The 19,544-nt window shown below is 40.1% G+C and overlaps 1 protein-coding gene across 1 annotated transcript in view; it reads left to right on the top strand.

Annotated features, from left to right (window-relative positions):
• Positions 1-19,544, top strand: part of PRKX (protein kinase cAMP-dependent X-linked catalytic subunit) — a 116,847-nt gene that overhangs the window by 46,258 nt on the left and 51,045 nt on the right. Inside the window, exon 2 of the mRNA XM_084613056.1 lies at positions 14,601-14,769. Within this exon, the coding sequence (XP_084469182.1) occupies positions 14,601-14,769 (169 nt within the window). The remainder of the gene's footprint in view (positions 1-14,600; positions 14,770-19,544) is intronic.

The raw sequence follows: 19,544 nt of genomic DNA, 5'->3' as shown, positions 1-19,544 counted from the left end.
GAACCAAATGAAAGACTGTTGCACTAGAATGTACAGTTGGCCTGATTAGTCTGGTAGTCTTATGCTCTTTATTCCTAAAAATTGCAATGTGAGAATAAGTGGTGGTGGAATTAAAAAAAAAAAAAAAAAAAAAAAAAAAAAGCTTTACATTTTTCTGGCATGTGAAGTTTTGCATGTGAAATGGGCAGAGCCTAGACAATTCAAGTTGTCTTGAAGGCTGAAAAGACATCCTTTGCTGAATGAGACAAGAAGGAACTGAGCAGAAATTGACCTCATTTCCAAAGTCTTTGGAAACTGGGGACTGCATAAAGGTGAAGGCTTGTGGCTAAACTGGAGCTGACCTTCAAGGACCTGTCAGAGGACTGCTAGGAAAGCTGAACTGTAGATGCAAGTACTGTACTACCTGTTGTCACTGTCAGTTGAGGCGAATGATAGACATCATTCGTTATGGGAGACTTGCAGGCTAGACAGATAAGGATTCTGATGATGATCCCAATATACAAAAGAAAGCAAATAAAGATGGCTAATAAGTGAGTGCTGCTGGTCATAAGAGTTTGAGTCATTGGGAGCTCTTGTGTTCCTGCGAAGTGGCCTGCTTACAAGAACAGTGTAACAATCAGTTAAATAGTTTTTGGTGAAAGCTGGAGCCATCTATGTGAGCAGAGCTGTGTGCCAGACTAAAAGCTGTTGTGGGAAGTAAAAGGCAAAATTATAGAAAAATCAACATAATTGCTTCTCTTGTCAATTAAATCTTTTAGGTTTTAGAAAACTAGGAAATCGCTAATGCTCAAAATCTGAGTGGGTTGCAGAAAAAGTAGTGTCTTTAGGTCTCAAATTTACTTTTGGGGAAATAATTGCACTGTCAGTTTTCCAAAAGGAAAACAAAAACACATAAAGCATTTACTTGTATAATGGGACAGAGTATCTCATAAAGCAATTGGGTGTTTAAAGTCATTCCTTTTTTCCAGAAAAATATTCTTCAAGTTGAAGCTTGGCATAAATGGTCTTGCATTCATGAGAGGGTTTTTTACATTCTTTTTTCGTTTCTAAACATAACTTGAACTTAAAAATTAATAAGATGCATGGATTCACCAAGGGCAAGTCATGCCTGACTAACCTAATTGACTTCTATGACGAGATAACTGGCTCTGTGGATGAGGGGAAATCAGTGGACATGTTGTTCCTTGACTTTAGCAAAGCTTTTGACATGGTCTCCCACAGTATTCTTACCAGTAAGTTAAAGAAGTATGGGCTGGATGAATGGACAATAAGATGGATAGAAAGCTGGCTAGATTGTTGGGCTCAACGGGTAGTGATCAATGGCTTCATCTCTAGTTGGCAGCCGGTATCAAGTGGAGTGCCCCAAGGGTCAGTCCTCAGGCCGGTTTTGTTCAATATCTTCATTAATGATCTGGAGGATGGTATGGATTGCACCCTCAGCAAGTTTGCAGATGACACTAAACTGGAAGGAGACGTAGATATGCTGGAGGACAGGGATAGGATACAGAGGGCCCTAGACAAATTGGAGGATTGGGCCAAAAGAAACTGATGAGGTTCAACAAGGACAAGTGCAGAGTTCTGCATGTAGGAAGGAAGAATCCCATGCACCACTACAGACTAGGGACCGAATCGTTAGGCAGCAGTTCTGCATAAAAGGACGTAGGAGTTACAGTGGACAAGAAGCTGGATATGAGTCAACAGTGTGCCCTTGTTGCCAAGAACGCCAATGGCATTTTGGGATGTATAAGTAGGGGTATTGCCAGCAGATCAAGGGACGTGATCGTTCCCCTCTATTGGTGAGGCCTCATCTGGAGTACTGTGTCCAGTTTTGTGCCCCACACTACAAGAAGGATGTGGAAAAATTGGAAAGAGACCAGCGGAGGGCAACAAAAATGATTATGGGACTGGAACACATGATTTATGAGGAGAGGCTGAGGGAACTGGGATTTAGTCTGCGGAAGAGAAGAATGAGGAGGGATTTGATAGCTGCTTTCATCTACCTGAAAGGGGGTTCCAAAGAGGATGGATCTAGACTGTTCTCAGTGATAGCAGATGACAGAACAAGGAGTAATGGTCTCAAGTTACAGTGGGGGAGGTTTAGGTTGGATATTAGGAAAAACTTTTTCACTAGGAGGGTGGTGAAACACTGGAATGCATTACCTAGGGAGGTGGTGGAATCTCTTTCCTTAGAAGTTTTTAAGGTCAGGCTTGACAAAGCCCTGGCTGGGATGATTTAATTGGGGATTGGTCCTGCTTTGGGCAGGGGGTTGGACTAGATGACCTCCGGAGGTCCCTTCCAACCCTGATATTCTATGATTCTATGCTTTTTTGCACTTCTACGTTTCTAGAAATGAAATGACTATTGCACCAAAATACCTACAGTATTAACTGGGAATGGTAGATAATGCTTAGGCAAAGAGAGAGAGCCAGTGTAAGGTTATTTACTGTGTGATGGGATCCCTGGGGTGCAACCTGGGACTGGGGAGCCGCTGTGCTCCCTGAACTCTCTCCAGCCTAGGCTGTCTCTTACAATGCCTTGGTAGTGATGAGCAGCAAACCCCTCCAGGTGCAGTTGTGCGAGTGATCACAGCATGTGGAGAACCAACACCCAACTAGATTGCATGAATTCTCCCAGAGCCACTCATGAATAACATAGAGAAAGGCACCAGAGCCAAATCCCTCCAGTTCCCAGCACTGTACCTCAGGAATTATACCGTCTTGTACTGCTCAAGATGAGCAATGCAGATTTATTAATTGGTTCACCTCTTCATCAATGGAAAGTGGACATACCCCAGCCTTTGCAAAACCTGACCAGATTTGTCACACACTTCATACAAACTCACTGGTAGAGATTAAAGGTTAAACAAATTTGACTACAGAAGGTAGATTTTAAGAGATATCAAGTGATAGGCAAAGTCAGAGTTAGTTACCAAAAGAAAATATAACCACGCAGTCTAAACTCTCAACCCTATTAGACTGGGCAAATCTAGATTAAGAAATTTTTCTCACCCCACTGGATATTGCAGTCCATAGTATACAGATTTCACCCTTGAAATCTGGGCCAGTTTGCTGAGTTTGGAGTCTTCAGAGTGTCCTTGTTGCTTGCAGCGTAGGTGGGTGAAGAAGAAAGGCCCAGCATGGGCCCCTTGTCTTCAGTTTTATACCTTCAGTCCATGTGCTTGGGAAACCAGAAGTCCAGGCATGTCTGGGTGCATTGCTGAGTCTCCAGGCAAGGTAGAGAAATTCCCCTGGTGTGTCCTCATGCAGATGAGTCATTGCATTGTAGCTCCCTTGCTGGACAATGGTTGTTGATGATGGATTGATTGACACCCCGCCTGGACGTTGGCTACTTTCCTTGCTGTTCCCTCTTGGGAGCTAATATCTGGCTGATTCCCGAACTTACAGCATGTTTTAGTGACCACCATACAACACAATTCTCATAACTTCATGTGCATTAATGATATACATATATGGGTAGAAAAATGACTTTCAGCAGATCATGACCTTTCCCCTGACACCTTACAAGGAATGCTTTATATGTAAGATCACAATTATATAAAAATGAGGAATATGGGGGTTCCAGGGTGCTCCCCCACAGTACAGAGTGTCTCACACTGTGTGTACATTTTCATATATAACTTAAAAAATAGGAGAGCATTATCCTTTAAAAGTATGTATTGATTTGACAGCACCTCACAATGAGAAGACATTTGCCTCTTGTCCAAATGGGTTAACCAAATAGTAGAGTGTAGTTACACTAATAGTGCATGTAGCCGCTCTGCAAAGCCTAGCGCATAGCACAGTAGGGAACGCTTTTTTAAAAAGCATAAATAAAGCCCATGTCTGACTTGCTTTGTGTAGGCTTCTGTGATACGGGAGCCCTCAGGGTCCTGTTGCTTGTCCTAGTTTCCCATATTTAAAAACAGGCAATGTCTGTCTGAGTTGGGGGAGCTTGATATCCAGAAGAGTAGTTCCCTCAAGGATTGAGAGCATAGGAAGCTGAAGGGGCTGGACCCAGTCATGGCAGTCGGAACAGGTAGGTGGCTGCTTCTCTAAAGAACAGCATCTCTCCACTTTCCAGGAAGTTTGTTTGTTTTTTAATTCTGTGAATTTTTAGGGTCTTTTTTTGGGAGGGTTTTATTGGGTATTTGCTTTGTTATTAAACTGACCTCTCTTCTCCCTGCTGCCCCATGAAGGTTTTTCATTGTCCTGTAAATAGATTATCTCTTGGTGTGTTTTGAATGTGGTTCTGGAACTGGGTCCTATTATGACAAAGTGGGTCTTGAGGGGCATGACTTTGTAGACCAGCTTAGAAAAAGTGTATAGTGAGATTTGTGGGGAGAAAAAGTACTGATGGTAACTTGATGAGTGGACGATGGAGCTCTGAGGTGCCATTAGAGAAGTAACGGTGTGAGGGACTTTCAAGAGACGGGGGTCTGAATCTCACTCATACTATAGTAAATCAGAAGTATCTCCACCAAAGTCAATGTTAGATTAGAGTCAACCTGGTACAGTATGAGTCAGATCATCAAGCTCAAGGTAAACTAAGAATAAAGTAATGCAGCTATTCAGTGCCATAAGATGGGGTAAGAAGTTAACACTTGATATAGTGGAGGAGGAGCTAGTGGAGTGATTGAGGCTTAAAAAAACAAACTCACCACCCTGATTTTTCTGTATGTCACAGAAATTGCCTTGAAAAAACACTTCTGAAGACAAGTTTTATGTATATATGTTTAGTGTTAGCTTTTGTTTCAGTAGTTTGTCTGCATTCTATTCTAAACAATTCTTGGGCTGCTGTGAAAAAAATACACATGTAAAACACAAATGTAGTTTATAACATATGTCTTTCCATGAGACTTTTGGCTAAGCCAAGTAAAAGTTTTAACATAATATAACAGATGGTGAAAAAATTTCCATTGGAACTTTGACTGAAGATGTTTTTTTGACTACATGGAACTCTTGTGGAAAAATTTACAACCACAAAAACTAAAATTTTTCCTGTCAGTTTTTTGTAGAGAAAAATACTTTTTTTTTTTTTCCTAACTATTTTTGGAAAGTAAATACATTAACACAGAGTATACCGTTTAATCAGTAAAAGCCCGAAATACCAATCTCTATAAACTGAGAATCCATTCTTAAATCTGTTCTGTTGTACCTGGATATTTAAATACACTTGCATTATTATTTTTTCTTAGAATTACTCACCTAATGCTTTTGGTGCATGTACAGAATCTCTGAATACACAATATATAACACAAATTCTCTGAAACATGGAACCTCCCAAATCCTTGCAGCTCAAAAATATGGCTCTTTTTTACCCACACTCAACCTCCTGCTCCCAGACTTTAAAACGTGATCTGAATGCCAACTGGCTCTGGTGAACAGAAAGGGGAAGCAAAGGCTACTGGCAATGACCCCTGCCTCGAATATATTGTCTCCTGCTATTAATGTAGGAAACTGTTCACGTAAACATCTTGTCTGATCAACAGCTGTAATATAGACTTTTTACACTACAATTATATAAAATTGCACAAAGAAAGAAATACCCCCACTTCCTTTACTGTTTTCTCCTAGGAAGACTTTTAGGATGGCAAAATTTGGTAATTCTGGCCTGGGCCAAGGCAGCCTGGTTTGGAGTTTGTACAAATAGGTATACATAATCCTTTCCTTTCCTCAATTTGTGACACTTCAGCCAAGGTGGTCTAGTATTTCTACACTCTTTCCTGTGGACTCACTCGTACTGTGGATTCTAATATATTAAGGTTATCTGATCAAGGAAATAGTTGAGATTCTTCAGAGTTCTGCAATCTGACTAAATTTGCAGAAGGCTCCAGGAGTGTGTTCTTCTCATGGAAACAAATGATAATGGATTAATGGTTAGCATTTTCTGTACTTAGAGTACACATATTTGCCCTTTCAGCTTTGAAAGTCTGGAATTGTCTTGCCCCACTTCCCAAACAGCAGAAATTCTCTTTACTCCCTGAAGAAACACACTTCTCCGCCTACATGAATCTGTGGGCCTTCATTTACCGTACGTTATTTTGATGGGTTCATGTTTTTGTTCAAAAACGGGGGGACTTCCAAGAAAAACTGTTCAGTTGAGTACCATTTTTATGATATATAAACTCCTTTGGTTATTCTAAAAATTCAACACTTAGTTGCAGTAACCAAGCAACATACATGCATAGTCACTATCCTGCTGAAGCAACATTATTACCTCATTGTAACATTCCCAAGATTCATCGAGAACAGTACTTGGGACTACTAAAGTTGTCCTGTACAAACTAAATATGGTATTTTAATGATATTGGCTGCAGATCTCCAAATACTGCATGATCTAAGTGAATGCATTTATCATGGACAGGACCAGAGTCCATTATTTTAAAGGTTTCAGAGTAACAGCCGTGTTAGTCTGTATTCGCAAAAAGAAAAAGGAGTACTTGTGGCACCTTAGAGACTAACCAATTTATTTGAGCATAAGCTTCCGTGAGCTACAGCTCACTTCATCGGATGAAGTGAGCTGTAGCTCACGAAAGCTTATGCTCAAATAAATTGGTTAGTCTCTAAGGTGCCACAAGTACTCCTTTTTCTTTTTGCATTATTTTAAAGTAATCCTAGCTTTGTACTTATCAAAATAGTACGTAAAGCACACATTGCTAAGGGCCAAGTCTACTAACCTGTACCAGCCTGGGTAGCTGGACACCGAGGTGATAACGGGAAGGGGTGAATCATCCTTAACATGAAAGAAAGACACCCTCCAGTATCTTCCAAGAACCTCTTAGAGAGCAAGAGCCAGTCAATCTGTTGGCAGTCTGGTCCCGACTCCTGTGTTCTGCTGCAGTGAGAGCCTGTGCAATTTCTCCATGATGCATGCGGTATAAGCATACCATGCACAGTCCCTTCTCGATCCCACCCCCTACCTCTCCTCAATGCAGCACAGCCTGCTGTTTCAGCTTGTGGGATTCTCAGCACCTCGAAGCTACGGCCAGAATTTCTCTCCAAGTAAATATTACAATGCCAAAATGTACTTACAAGAGAATTATTTACAACCATAATTTTATCTCTCCTGTTTAGCTTATGCTAAGCAACAACTAAATGACAGTTCTTGACTTTGGAAGAGCCCGTTAGGAGTGTGATCAGATTTAAATGTATAGTCGATACAGGTGTGAAAAGAATTAACAAGGTGAACAGTATGAAAAGTTTGAGCTGCAATAACAAATACTTGTATCTCAACTTGTGTATACACTTTGTCATGTCTCCTGAAGAATGCTGTAAGTAGGAAAATATAGAATAGACTCCTCTAAATGCATGTGCACATGCACAAATTAAACAATAGTCTTTCTCAATAATGTGTGCACAAGAGACTAACAATCATTTTAAAAATTATCAATGGTGACAGAGGACGTTCCTTCCCTCCCGCATATTGCATTAATCCTCCTTGGCTGAATAGGCCTGAAGGAGACTTTATTTACGGTACATCTCTGCTCTCTACAGTTTGGGTGGGGGTCTTCTAGTCCTTGATGGCCTGGAGAGGGTTGAGAGGGTGGCCTGGCAATCAGCAGTCAAGCCAGAGTGTTTCATATGTCTGCATTGAGTGCAATTAGCATGAGGACTATTTTAATAATCAGCATTAATTCTCATGTTTAATACTGTGTTATGGAGAAATTAATGCTTACAAAAATTCTCGATAGTTGGAGGGGAAGACCTTCAGTACCCTATAATGGAGAGGCCAACGTATGAACTAAAATTGAAAGCATAGGACTTGAGCAATGCTTTTAAGCTATATCACTTTGTATATGCACACTGTACTACGTATAGCAGTGTATTTGCTAAATACTAAATATTTACTGCTTATTACATGAAATTTCACCATGATCATTGCTCTTGACTGCAAAATTATTAGAAGAAAGCAAACTAATTTAAGGAATGTTGAATAATCTAAAATGTGCAACTAAAACTTCAGTTCAAATTCAAAACAGTGAATATTTTCGTTTGGAGTATCCAGAACAGAATATTATTCATCACAAGTCCTGCCTGGAAAGTGTGTGTACTTCCATTTGTCATTGGTAGTTGCCTTAGGCATTTTCACTTTCTTCGGTATTTTCTGACAGAGAAGCCTTGAACATAATTGGAGGAATTCTAATAGAAGAAAATTAATACCGTAAAAAAAGACTTCTGCTTTTCAAAAACAAACATTAGATGTTTCCCTGATTGAGTAAAGAGGAAGGATCATTGATTGGATCATAACTTCTTTCTTGCAACAGTTGATGGATTAGTTTACACAAAGACCTTGATTGAGATCATTTGTCGAACAATAAAACTGGTTAGGGAGGTTGTGCATTCTTGCCTATCTGTGGGTGCATCTCTTTTTCTTTTCTTTTTTTTTTCTTTCTTTTTTGTTTCTCCCCTGGGGCACTGTAGATTAGATACTTGCCACAGGTCTGGAATAACCTGCCAGTTTTTACAACTGAGGCAATGCTACTTGAGTGAGCTTCTTCCTGAGTCCATGAGACCATGTCTTGAAACTGATTGATTTTGTTTTGAGTCCCATCATCTGTAAAGTTAAACTAGCAGGAGTATGGAAAATCATAAAATCCAAAATAAAAGATTCAACACAGTAACTATGACAGTTTTGTGAAACATGAGATCAGAAATGCCACCGGGTTCAAGTTCCCTTCCCTTCTCTTACCAAATGAATACAAATTTTTCTAACTTACACACACAATAGCCTTCACTTGTATTGTATTAATGCCATTTTTTATTTATTTATGCTGAGTTCATATTTGGAAATGTAAATGTCTGTTTCAGATTAATTTCTAATAGCTTTTTCTAGTTGTCACTGACCTAATTTAGAAACCTAATATGAAAACTTTTGGTCAACAGTTCTCTGGGCATTTGTAACTTTAGTTTTTGTGTCTCTTTGAGCTCCCAATGCATATATTTAAAACTACATGCTGCTATATTAAAAAAAAACAAACACATTGCTTTTAGATCTGTCTAAGGTATCTAATACTACACAGATCATTAATATTTCAAATATATTGGGGATAATGGTGCTTTGATTAGAATCATATTTTACTTGCATAAGCCCACCTGAAAACAAGGTTGTTTACAGGTATAGTCATGTAATGTGACCGCATTAAGGGATTTAATCACATGATAAATTTCCCAGGGTAACTTGGTGACCTACTGCAATATGTTACGGCGCTTTCTCTGAGCTCTGTTTACAGTTTTGGTGGTTAAATGAAAGCACTGTAACTCAGGTTAGGTGTGACCACAAATTGTTTTGTTTTGTTAAAATCTTTAATGTTTGGACACAAAAGCCTTTCATGGGTTTACTCTGCTACAGAATTTGTCTGCATATTTCTGAAACTTGTATCTGAGTACAGCTGAACTCCCCTATGGTGCTATAAACTGGGTTAGTGACTTGCACTTCATGTTCTTGAAGATAATTTTAAAAACAAACTGAATACTTACAGATTGTTGCTTGTTTTAGCAAATGCTTTGTCTCTATTGTTCTCAGTTAGAAACACTTGAAAAAATAGCTAAATGAATCAGAAAAATATGTTAAGTATGTAAACACACAGAGAATACTTAATTATTTTTGAAAATGACTTGCATTCGTGGTGTGGAAGGTAAACTGGGGCTTCTAGCTCAAACAAAAGGCCAAAGTATTCTGCATTTTATTTTACCATTTGTTGCTGGTAAGCTGCACAGACAACTCAGTTCTTATCCCATAAAGGCTCTTTTGCATTTGTAGGCAACTGTCTTCAGTGGGCCATTCATGGGAGATCAGTGTAGTGCAAGTTCAGTTCAACTTGCTGATAGTACTGAAATATATAAATGAGCTTCGGTTTTGGTGCATGCACAAAACACGCATTTTGCTAATCACACAATTAGCCATTTTCTTATCAACTTGTGCTAGAATGCGTAAATGATTAGAAAACATTCATTATAATGATAGAGTTCAATCTATTTTGCTTAACAAAGGGAAGGCTAAGGGATGTCTTGATTAGTGTATAAATATCTGCATGGGGAGCATATATTTAACAATGGGCTCTTCAATCTAACCGAGATAGGTAAACATGATCCAATGGATTGAAGTCTATGTTAGACAAATTCAGACTGGAGATAAGGTGCAACTTTTTAATGGCGAGAATAATTAATCATTGGAACAGTTTACCAAGGGTCATTGTGGATTCTCCGTCACAGACCATTTTTAAATTGCCATTTTTTTGTAAAAGATATGCTCTAAGAATTATATCAGGGAAAATTTATGGCCTGTGTTACAAAGGAGATCAGACTAATGATCAGTGGTCCTTCCGGTCTTGGAATTTGTAAAGAGTTGTCACTTTGGATGGGGTATCACCAGCAGGAGAGTGAATTTGTGTGTGGGGGGGTGGAGGGTGAGAAAACCTGGATTTGTGCTGGAAATGGCCCAACCTGATGATCACTTTAGATAAGCTATTACCAGCAGGACAGTGGGGTGGGAGGAGGTATTGTTTCATATTCTCTGTTTATATATAAAGTCTGCTGCAGTTTCCACGGTATGCATCCGATGAAGTGAGCTGTAGCTCACGAAAGCTCATGCTCAAATAAATTGGTTAGTCTCTAAGGTGCCACAAGTACTCCTTTTCCTTTTGCGAATACAGACTAACACGGCTGTTACTCTGAAACCTGTCTCTATGAACTGTAGCTAGTCATGGAAGATTTTGGTTTTTGTTACTTTTTATAATTTTGATGGATAATATCAATTAGTTTTAAACATTTTTAAATTTTTGTTTTAAATTTTCATGGTTGCAAGAAATTATTTTGTGGAGGTCATGCAGACAATGGGGAGGATTGGACTATAATTTAGTGACAATGAGATTCAAAAAGTTAATTTGTTTGAACAGTTAAAATACTTTGTCAACATCACATGAACATAAGAACGGTCATAGTGGGTCATATCAACGGTCCATCTACCCCAGTATCCCAGTATGTCTTCTGGCAGTGACTAGTGATGCTTCAGAGGAAATGAACAGAACACAGCAATTTTGAGTGATTCATCCCCTTGGGTTGTTTTTTGTGCTCTTAGTTTTTGTGTCCTTAGCTAGTTGCTGTTCAGATTCTCTCTTGGCCTGCCTTAGTGTATTTTTACATTTGACTTGCTAGAGTTTATGCTCCTTTCCATTTTCCTCACTAGAATTTGATTTCTACTTTTAAAAGAATGCTTTTTTTGCTTCTAATCACCTCTTTTACTGTGCTGTTTAGCCAAGGTAAGGTTTTTTGGTCTTTCTACTGTTTTTGGTTGGGGGTTCACATTTAGTTTGAGTCTGTATTATGGTCTTTTAAAATAGTCTTCATGCAGTTTGCAGACTTTTTCACCCTGTGACTGTTCCTTTTAATGTCTGTTTAACTAGCTTCCTCATTTTTGTCTAGTTCCCCTTTTGAAGTTAAGTGCTAATATGGTGGTGGGCTTTTATTTTTTTTTTTTCCATTTTAACCTCTACAAGGATGTTAAATTTATTACGTTAGGATGGCTATTACTGAACAGTTCACTTATGTTTACATCTTGTACCAGATCCTGCATTCCACTTGGGACTTAAAAAAGAATTGCCTCTGCCTTGTGTTCCAGGACAAGCAGTCTAGAAATCTTCTCTGCGTCCCTTCTTAAGGTGACACATACCAAGTCACTTATGAGGATAGTTGAAATCCCCCATTATTATTGCATGCTCTGCCTTTGTAGTCTCTCTAGTCTCCCTGAGCATTTCAGTCACCACCCTGGTCAGGTGCTCGGTAATATATTTATACTGGTATAAGCTCATTGTTCAAGCATTGAATTTCTATCCATAGATTCTATCGTAAAGTTTGATGCATTTAAGATTTTTACTTTGACTCTACCTTCTTTCACATGTAGTGTCGCTCCTCCCACCGGCACAACCTACTCTCATTCCTATATATTTTGTACTCTGTTGTTAGCACGTCCCATTGATTATCCTCATTCTACCAAGTTTCCTTGATGCCTGTTATATCAATATCCTCATTTAATGCCAGGCACTCTAGTTTACCCTCTTAGTATTTAGACTTGTGGGAGTTGTATTTTGTCAATGTTCAGTTGCTTGCCTTTATCTGTACTATTTAAATGGGACTCTTTTTTATGTTTGACTGTTTCTCACTATCTCCTACCTGTAGTTTACTAATGTCTTTCCTAACTTCTTTACTAGTCTATAATGAATTCATCCCTAAGGGTTGTCTTCTCCTGAATCATGTGCTCCTGCGCACCTTTCTGCTTTCCACCAGCCCTTACATCGTCTGCAGCCTTTTTAATTTTACATACACCAGACATCTGTTTCCATTTTGGTTTAGGTGGAGTCCATCCTTCTTGTATAGGTTCCTCTTTTCCCAAAAGTAAAAAGCCTTAAATCAAACTCCAATAAGTTCTCATGTAGTGTCTTTCTTACTTTCCCTATCTCTGCATTTCAGTTATCGATGGAGATATTTAGTTACAGTTTGTGCGTATATGGTATAATGGATGCTTGCCAACAAAAATCGAATCCTTGAATTCTAACTATAGCCTTATCTAAAGACGTGCCCATGCAAAATCATGGCCTTTTCAAATTTTGGTACAGTGTACATAAACATGAATCAACAATTAGTATATTTGACAGGTAATACTCTGAAGCCATTCTTTGGTTTGAGCAGCTTTGGGAAAAATGAATTTTGTCATTACTAATTTTAGTACACTAGTTTGAAGTGTTAACTTTGGTCATTTTGCCTTGTTCTTTCTTAATTTCTCCCGTAACTATAATTTGTCAAAGGGAGATTGGAGTTATGGAGAGAGGTTTGCAAGATTGGCATGTGACTGAATATTTTTGCAAATGCCTTTACCTTTTAACTTGATTTCTTTAAAATAATTTGCGATGTTAAGATATTTACTTGTCATTTCACTTAGGTCCTAAGTTAACTTTAATTAATCAATGCTGTAAAATGGTTGAACAGACAGTACAAGCACAAGTATTGTGTAGTAATTATAACTTCCTCTCATAAGCAAAGTAAAGCTCTTCATCTGCGTACATTGGTGTTAACCTTATAATTTTTTTTAAGAATGTTGTTGTAATACTGCGTAAGGTGTATTTGAAGTGTGTAATGGCAAAAAGATCTGTGGATGTAAATCACTTCATGATGGATTTACTTTTTATGCTATGAATTTTAATAAGGAAGTAATGGAAGGTATACAGTAAATAACAGAGGTCAATGCATAGCTCAGTGGTTTGAGCATTGGCCTGCTAAACCCAGGGTTGTGAGTTCAATCCTTGAGGGGGCCATTTAGGGATCTGGGGCAAAAATTGGGGATTGGTCCTGCTTTGAGCAGGGGGTTGGACTAGATGACCTCCTGAGGTCCCTTCCAACCCTGATATTCTATGATTCTATGATAAGTGCAGCCTATTTTGGAGGGTGTTTCTACAGGAGTCCTTCCTTCTCACCCCTGATTCATTGCTAGCATACACTGTCTGTAAAAGAGGACATGCCACTGAAAAGTTGGTCTTTTTTGGTGTGTGATCTGGAGACACAAGACCACAAACAATTTAGTATTAAATCTGTTGAGTTTGACCATGTTTTATATTTTACCTGCACTATGCAATTCTGCCAATGTTTTGAGATTTGATTTTCTCCTTTTCTTTTTTTACCCCTATTTTGTTTGTGTAAAACATATTTCATTTTATATACTTTTTCTAATGTGCTAAAATGTAATGATGCTGAAAGGGAGAAACCAAGAAAAAATCACCTTTACTGGATGACATTTATCTAAAAACATTTATTTTTGTAGAATCATAGAAGCGTAGGTCTGGAAGAGACCTCAATAGGATTTTGGAACAAAATATACAACTGAAGTGTTTGTTTATACATAGCAAGCAAGTTAGTTGAACTGATGATATTTGGGTGATAAGAAATTGCTTTGAAGATGTCATTAAATCTGTGAGGGACGGGCTGTGTTGCAATTGCAAACAGAATTCCCAATCAGGGTCATGTGCCGTACCTGATGGAATGGAAGTAAGACAACAAGAAGGGTCTTGCTTTTAAATAAAATATGCAATATTACTTGCTTCTAACCCAAAATAAATACTGTTTTCTGAAATTTGGGAGAATTTTTCCACACACGGTTGTACCATATTTTAAATTCAGATTTAGTACTTCTTTTGTCTCATTTTATTTTTCATATCACTTTATTTATGTCCTTAATAGTATAGACCACCTTTTCTTGGCTCCCTTTAGTGCTTACTTTTCCCTTCTTCAGTTACCTACAGAAAACAAGACACTGAAGTAAATTGAAGTACTTCTACAATCAAGGATGAGTGGATTTTAAACAGGCCAAGACTTCATTATCTTTATTATTATTATTTATTATTATTTCTTTTAAATTTGACTGTAAATCGATATGCTTAAGGAAACAATTTGTTTGGGAAGAAGTAAAAAATAATACTGATAAGTTGGAATTCAGTTACCCAGTTCAATGGGCAGGAACTGTTACTTTGACAAACTTATTGCATTTGTGCATTTCTTATATGTACAATTGTAGAAAAGTTTGGTTCATTTGACGTTTGTTGTTTAATTTTCAGGCACAGGTACTTTTGGGCGGGTTCATCTGGTGAAAGAAAAAATGGCCAAACGTTACTTTGCCCTGAAAGTAATGAGCATTCCGGATGTCATTCGGCTAAAACAAGAACAACATGTACACAATGAGAAGTCAGTCTTGAAAGAGGTCAATCACCCATTTCTGATCAGATTGTAAGTTTTCCTTCTGCCTTCGCTTTTTCTTTGATGTGATTATTTTTTGGATCAGATATTCAGTAACAACAAACTTTAAATTAGCTTAAATAGTGTCCTTTAAGTCAGGAGTTCTCAACCTTTCTCTTTCTGAGGCCCCCCTCAACATGCTAGAAAACTCCAGGGCTCCCTGGGGAGGAGGGTCTCAGCACTCCAGGCCAGGGGTGGGAACTGTTGGGCATAGGTGTAGTTTGACTTCTATTTTGCAGGGAGGGAGCAGCAAGGGCTGGCGGGGCTCTGGCCAACTCTGCACAGCAGGGTACAGGGAGGGAGCACCACTTCCACCCCTGACTCACCTCAGCAAGCCACCCACAAGTCTGGGGCTGCGTGCTGGTGGCTACTCCCCGAGGGCTCTGCTGGGCCTGGAGCTGCCCAGGCAGCTCTGACCGGCTGCGTGAGCAGTCAAAGGGGGCTGGGAGCTGAGGAGCAGCCAAACACTGGGAACCAGCAGCAGACAGGGGAATGCCATGGCTGCCCACTACATGGAACCACCAGCCAGAGGAGCAGCTGCCCCACACCTCCTGGCTCCAACTTCCTGTCTAGGACCTGGATAGTGGGTGGGAGGGAGGGGCTGGGGGAGAGGAGGTGGTGTGTGTATGTGGCGGGGGGGGGGGTGGAGCTGCCTGCAGGATGGCCCCACTGTGGGTAAGACACTGTAGTTTGGGGGCCCAACATCCTTGTGTCCTCTCAATTCTGCCCGCGGGCTCAAGGTTTCTGCCCGCGTTGGGGTTTCAGGCCGCATGTTTCTACTATATTAATGGAGGGGTGCGGGGTCTGGGAGGGAGTTTGAGTGCAGGAGGGGGCTCTGGACTGGGGCAGTGAGTTGAGATGCGGGAGGTGGTGCGAGGTGCAGGCTCTGGCTGGGAGGTACTTACCACAGGTGGCTCCCGGCTGCCAGCACAGAAGGGCTCAGGCAGGCTGCCTGCCGTGACTCCACGCCGCTCCCGGAAGTGGCTGTGGCCAGCTGCTGCTGGCGCGGATCTGTGTGCCCCTTATGGGGAGGGAGTCAGCAGGTCTCCGAGCGACGCCTGCACCCTCAAGCACCACCCACAGAGCGCCCATTGGCTGGTTTCTGGCCAGTGGGAACTGTGAGGATGGTGCTGGGGGTGGGGGCAATGCACAAAGCCGCCTCTGCCCGCCACACTCCGCCAGGGGCATGCAGAGACATGCCAGCAGCAGCCGGCTGCTTCCGGGAGTGGCGTGGGGCCATGGCAGGCAGCCTGCCTGAACGCCCCGCAGCGTCTTGGGACTTTTAGCGGCCTGGAGGTCGTGAGGGGGCAGCGAAAGAGCCTGGTGGGCCGGACAGAAATGTTAGTTGGGCTGGATCCGGCCCGGAGGCCATATTTTGCCCACCCCTGCTTTAAGGTATGAGGTTTACAAGCTGTTCCCATTGTATTGCATTTCCATTATCTGTGAAATTAGATGATTCTACCTTCTGGAGCATGTCAGCAGGGTCCACCAAGGGCTGTAAAAGCACAACTCTTTAGAGCACTCTACAATTTATGTCCCTTCAGTTTACATTGCCACAATAAGTTACTACACATCCAGTAGTAACTTCCTCAGAACAGGCATGGGATAGAATAAATTTGCATTACTGCCTTTAATATACCTTTACTGTGGAGAAAGCACATATGGGAGACTAAATTTGCCATCTTTCACAGCATAATGATTATCACTGTTATTTTAAATTGATTTATGGACCTCAAGTCCTCCAGGAATAGTGCAAATACATAATGTCTGAATGATGGATTTTTGTTTAAACTGCAGGTTTGCAAAATCACATGTATAGCCAGGCTGCTCCCAGTGAGTGTACACATGAATGCAGCTGAAGTCCTCATTAATCTGTATTTGTTTGCCATCCATATCTGCCTCTTTCTGAAAGCATAATATAATTCAGCATTGCTGTACTAATTCTACACACTTCCAGTCAAACTAGACCACTTCTTGGCTTCCTTTGATATATATGATGCGAGCAAAGCAATGAATCCAAATCAGGTGCAGGGGCTGACTGGAATTCTTTGAATCCATAAGCAGAACCAAAATTTAGTTTTCCAGAAACCAGGTCTGCTAGTGACATATGGGCTCAATTATTTACTTTTAAAAGCATTAGACATTTGAGGTCAAAGAGCATAATTTAAACATTCAGCCACTAATTGATCATGGATGATTGCAGCTGAAATAAGTCTCTCTTGCTTTTACACCAATACTCTTTGCTCTAGAGAAATTTTCAAACAGGGAAAAAATGATTCATTAAAGTGTTACGGCTGGCTCATTAGCATGGTGCGATGCCAGGACTTTTTGCATCAGATGGAAAATAAGTGTGGCAGAGCTAATGCATCTGGTCTCTATGGGGTGAAATCAAACTTGTGCTACTGTTAACAGGTAAATTATTCTCTTCTGCTTTTAGAGAGGTTGAGGGAGCTAAAGTTTTAAAATGAGACTGGAAATGCTAATGGTGACTAGAGTTTGAGGAGCAGATGAGGATAGCGGACATTTTATTTAATAATTTAAAAAGCAGTTTGTACATTAAAATGTGTCCCTGTCTCTCTCTTCCCCCTCCCCCTTTGAATGTCACTTGTCTTAAAATGTATACTATGAGGTGAGGAGGTACTTGTATGTTCTTCCTTCTGGAATTCTGCACCATTGCACAATGCAGAATTCATGTTCCCTGCAGAATTTTATTTTTCCGCACAGAATTTGGTAATCCCTTTTCTCCCCCACCCCCAGCACTCCTGCCCATGCCTAGCATGGTCACTGGGACTCCTGCTGTCAGCCCCAGGCATGATTATATTGTTGTTTTGACAAAGTATGCTGAATTTTGCAGAATTTTAAAATACTGTGTGAAGAATTCTTAATTTTTTGGCACAGAATTCCCCCAGCAGTAGTATATGTTTGCACAGTGTCTAGAACATAAGGGACCTAATCTTGATTGGGATCGCTGAATGTTCCTGCAATATATAAAGTTAGTAGGAATATCCCATGGTAGTTTGGAGAGAGAATACACCAACCCTTGTACTAGGGCAGTGGTTCCCAAACTTGTTCCGCCGCTTGTGTAGGGAAAGCCCTTGGCGGGCTGGGCCGGTTTGTTTACCTGCTGTGTCCGCAGGTTCGGCCAATCGCAGCTCCTAGTGGCAGCGGTTCGCTGCTCCAGGCCAATGGGGGCTGCTGGAAGTGGTGGCCAGTACGTCCATCGACCCGCACCACTTCCAGCAGCCCCCATTGGCCTGGAGGAGTGAACCACGGCCACTGGGAGCTGCGATCGGCTGAACCTGTGGGCGCAGCAGATAAACAAACTAGCCCGGCCCGCCAGGGCCTTTCCCTGCACAAGTGGCGAAACAAGTTTGGGAACCACTGTACTAGGGAATGAATGTGAGCAAATGTGTTTAACCATAGGGAGAGAGCAGAATTTGATCTTCTTCTCTCTTTAAAAAACAGGTAAAACTTACAGCCCTCACATTGGTAATATGGTGGAATGGGATCTGAATATTGGTTATTTACACAAAATAAATACTGTACAGTGACGACTGGCTGTATCATCTCTCAGATCCGAAATGTATTAGAACTTGGTGTGGATATACATTTAAATATGCTTCTTGAATAATCATTCTCAGAAGCAAAATAATTTTTAATAGCCAATTTAATTATGGAGAGAAAAATGGAGGGTGTGTGTGTGTGTGTGTGTGCGCGCGCTTGTGCACTTGCAAGATGTTTACTTGATGGATGAAAGAGGTGTGTTGAATGAAAAAGAATACCACATCTACTTTTGTTGTTCCTTCTTGTACCTGAATTCAACTTGTAGAGTGTGTCTAAAATTTCACCTGGATAGGTACTTGAGTGCACAATTAACAATTTGTGCTTCTGAGTCTCCATTTACATGCTCAAATATGACATTTGTTTAGGAAATGCTTGTTTTATACTGTTGCAACAGCCAGACAGTGTAGTCTTGTATGCTACCTTCAGCGGGCATATTAAGATAAAAATTAATCTTATAGAAACAAGAATGTGTGCTAAGTGAATTTGACTGTAACTTTATGTATTTATGGCTTTCAGAAAAATAATTATTAGGAATAAAATTGAGCCCTATGTTTGATCGTCCCATTAATATCAACTAGTTGCTTGGTTATAAGAATGCAGAATAGGCGTCTTTAAGTTGGTTCAGTAACCGCAATAAGATCCAAGAGCTAACTTCATATTAAAATAGTGCATGTTGTCTTGGCCTCAACTTTTGTAAGCCAATTAAGTTATTGATGCTGCATTCGTTTAAAGAAAAAATAACTTTTAAGTGAAAATAAACTTCTTTAAGTCTTACAGTATGTACTGTTTTTTCATAGTCAGTGGCACCTTAGTTTAAGAACTAATAAAGAACACTCCCAGCCTCACTAGTTTATGGATTAGTTGTTAGCACTTATTTTAATTTTTGCTAAATTATTTAAGAGATGCCTACAAAAAACAAACTGGTGTTCACATTCAGATCATCCCGGTCTTCCATTTTTGGCCACATTTTGCCTCACATCACCAGTAATTTCTTTAAAGATGAGTTGTCTGGTTTGACGATTTCCTACTGCTGAGCTGCTACTCTTGTCTATATGGCTGCTGTTTTGCTTAATTTCTTAAAATTAGGGCTGTCAAGTGATTAAAAAAATTAATTGTGCGATTAATCACACTGTTAAAAAAAATAAATACCATTTATTTAAATATTTGTGGATGTTTTCTACATATTCATATATACCGATTTC

This window comes from Lepidochelys olivacea (assembly GCF_965140295.1).
Source record: "Lepidochelys olivacea isolate rLepOli2 genome assembly, chromosome: 1".
Taxonomy (NCBI): Eukaryota; Metazoa; Chordata; order Testudines; family Cheloniidae; genus Lepidochelys; species Lepidochelys olivacea.
Note: the sequence above shows the minus strand (reverse complement) of the source record. Positions and strands in the feature narration are given on the sequence as shown.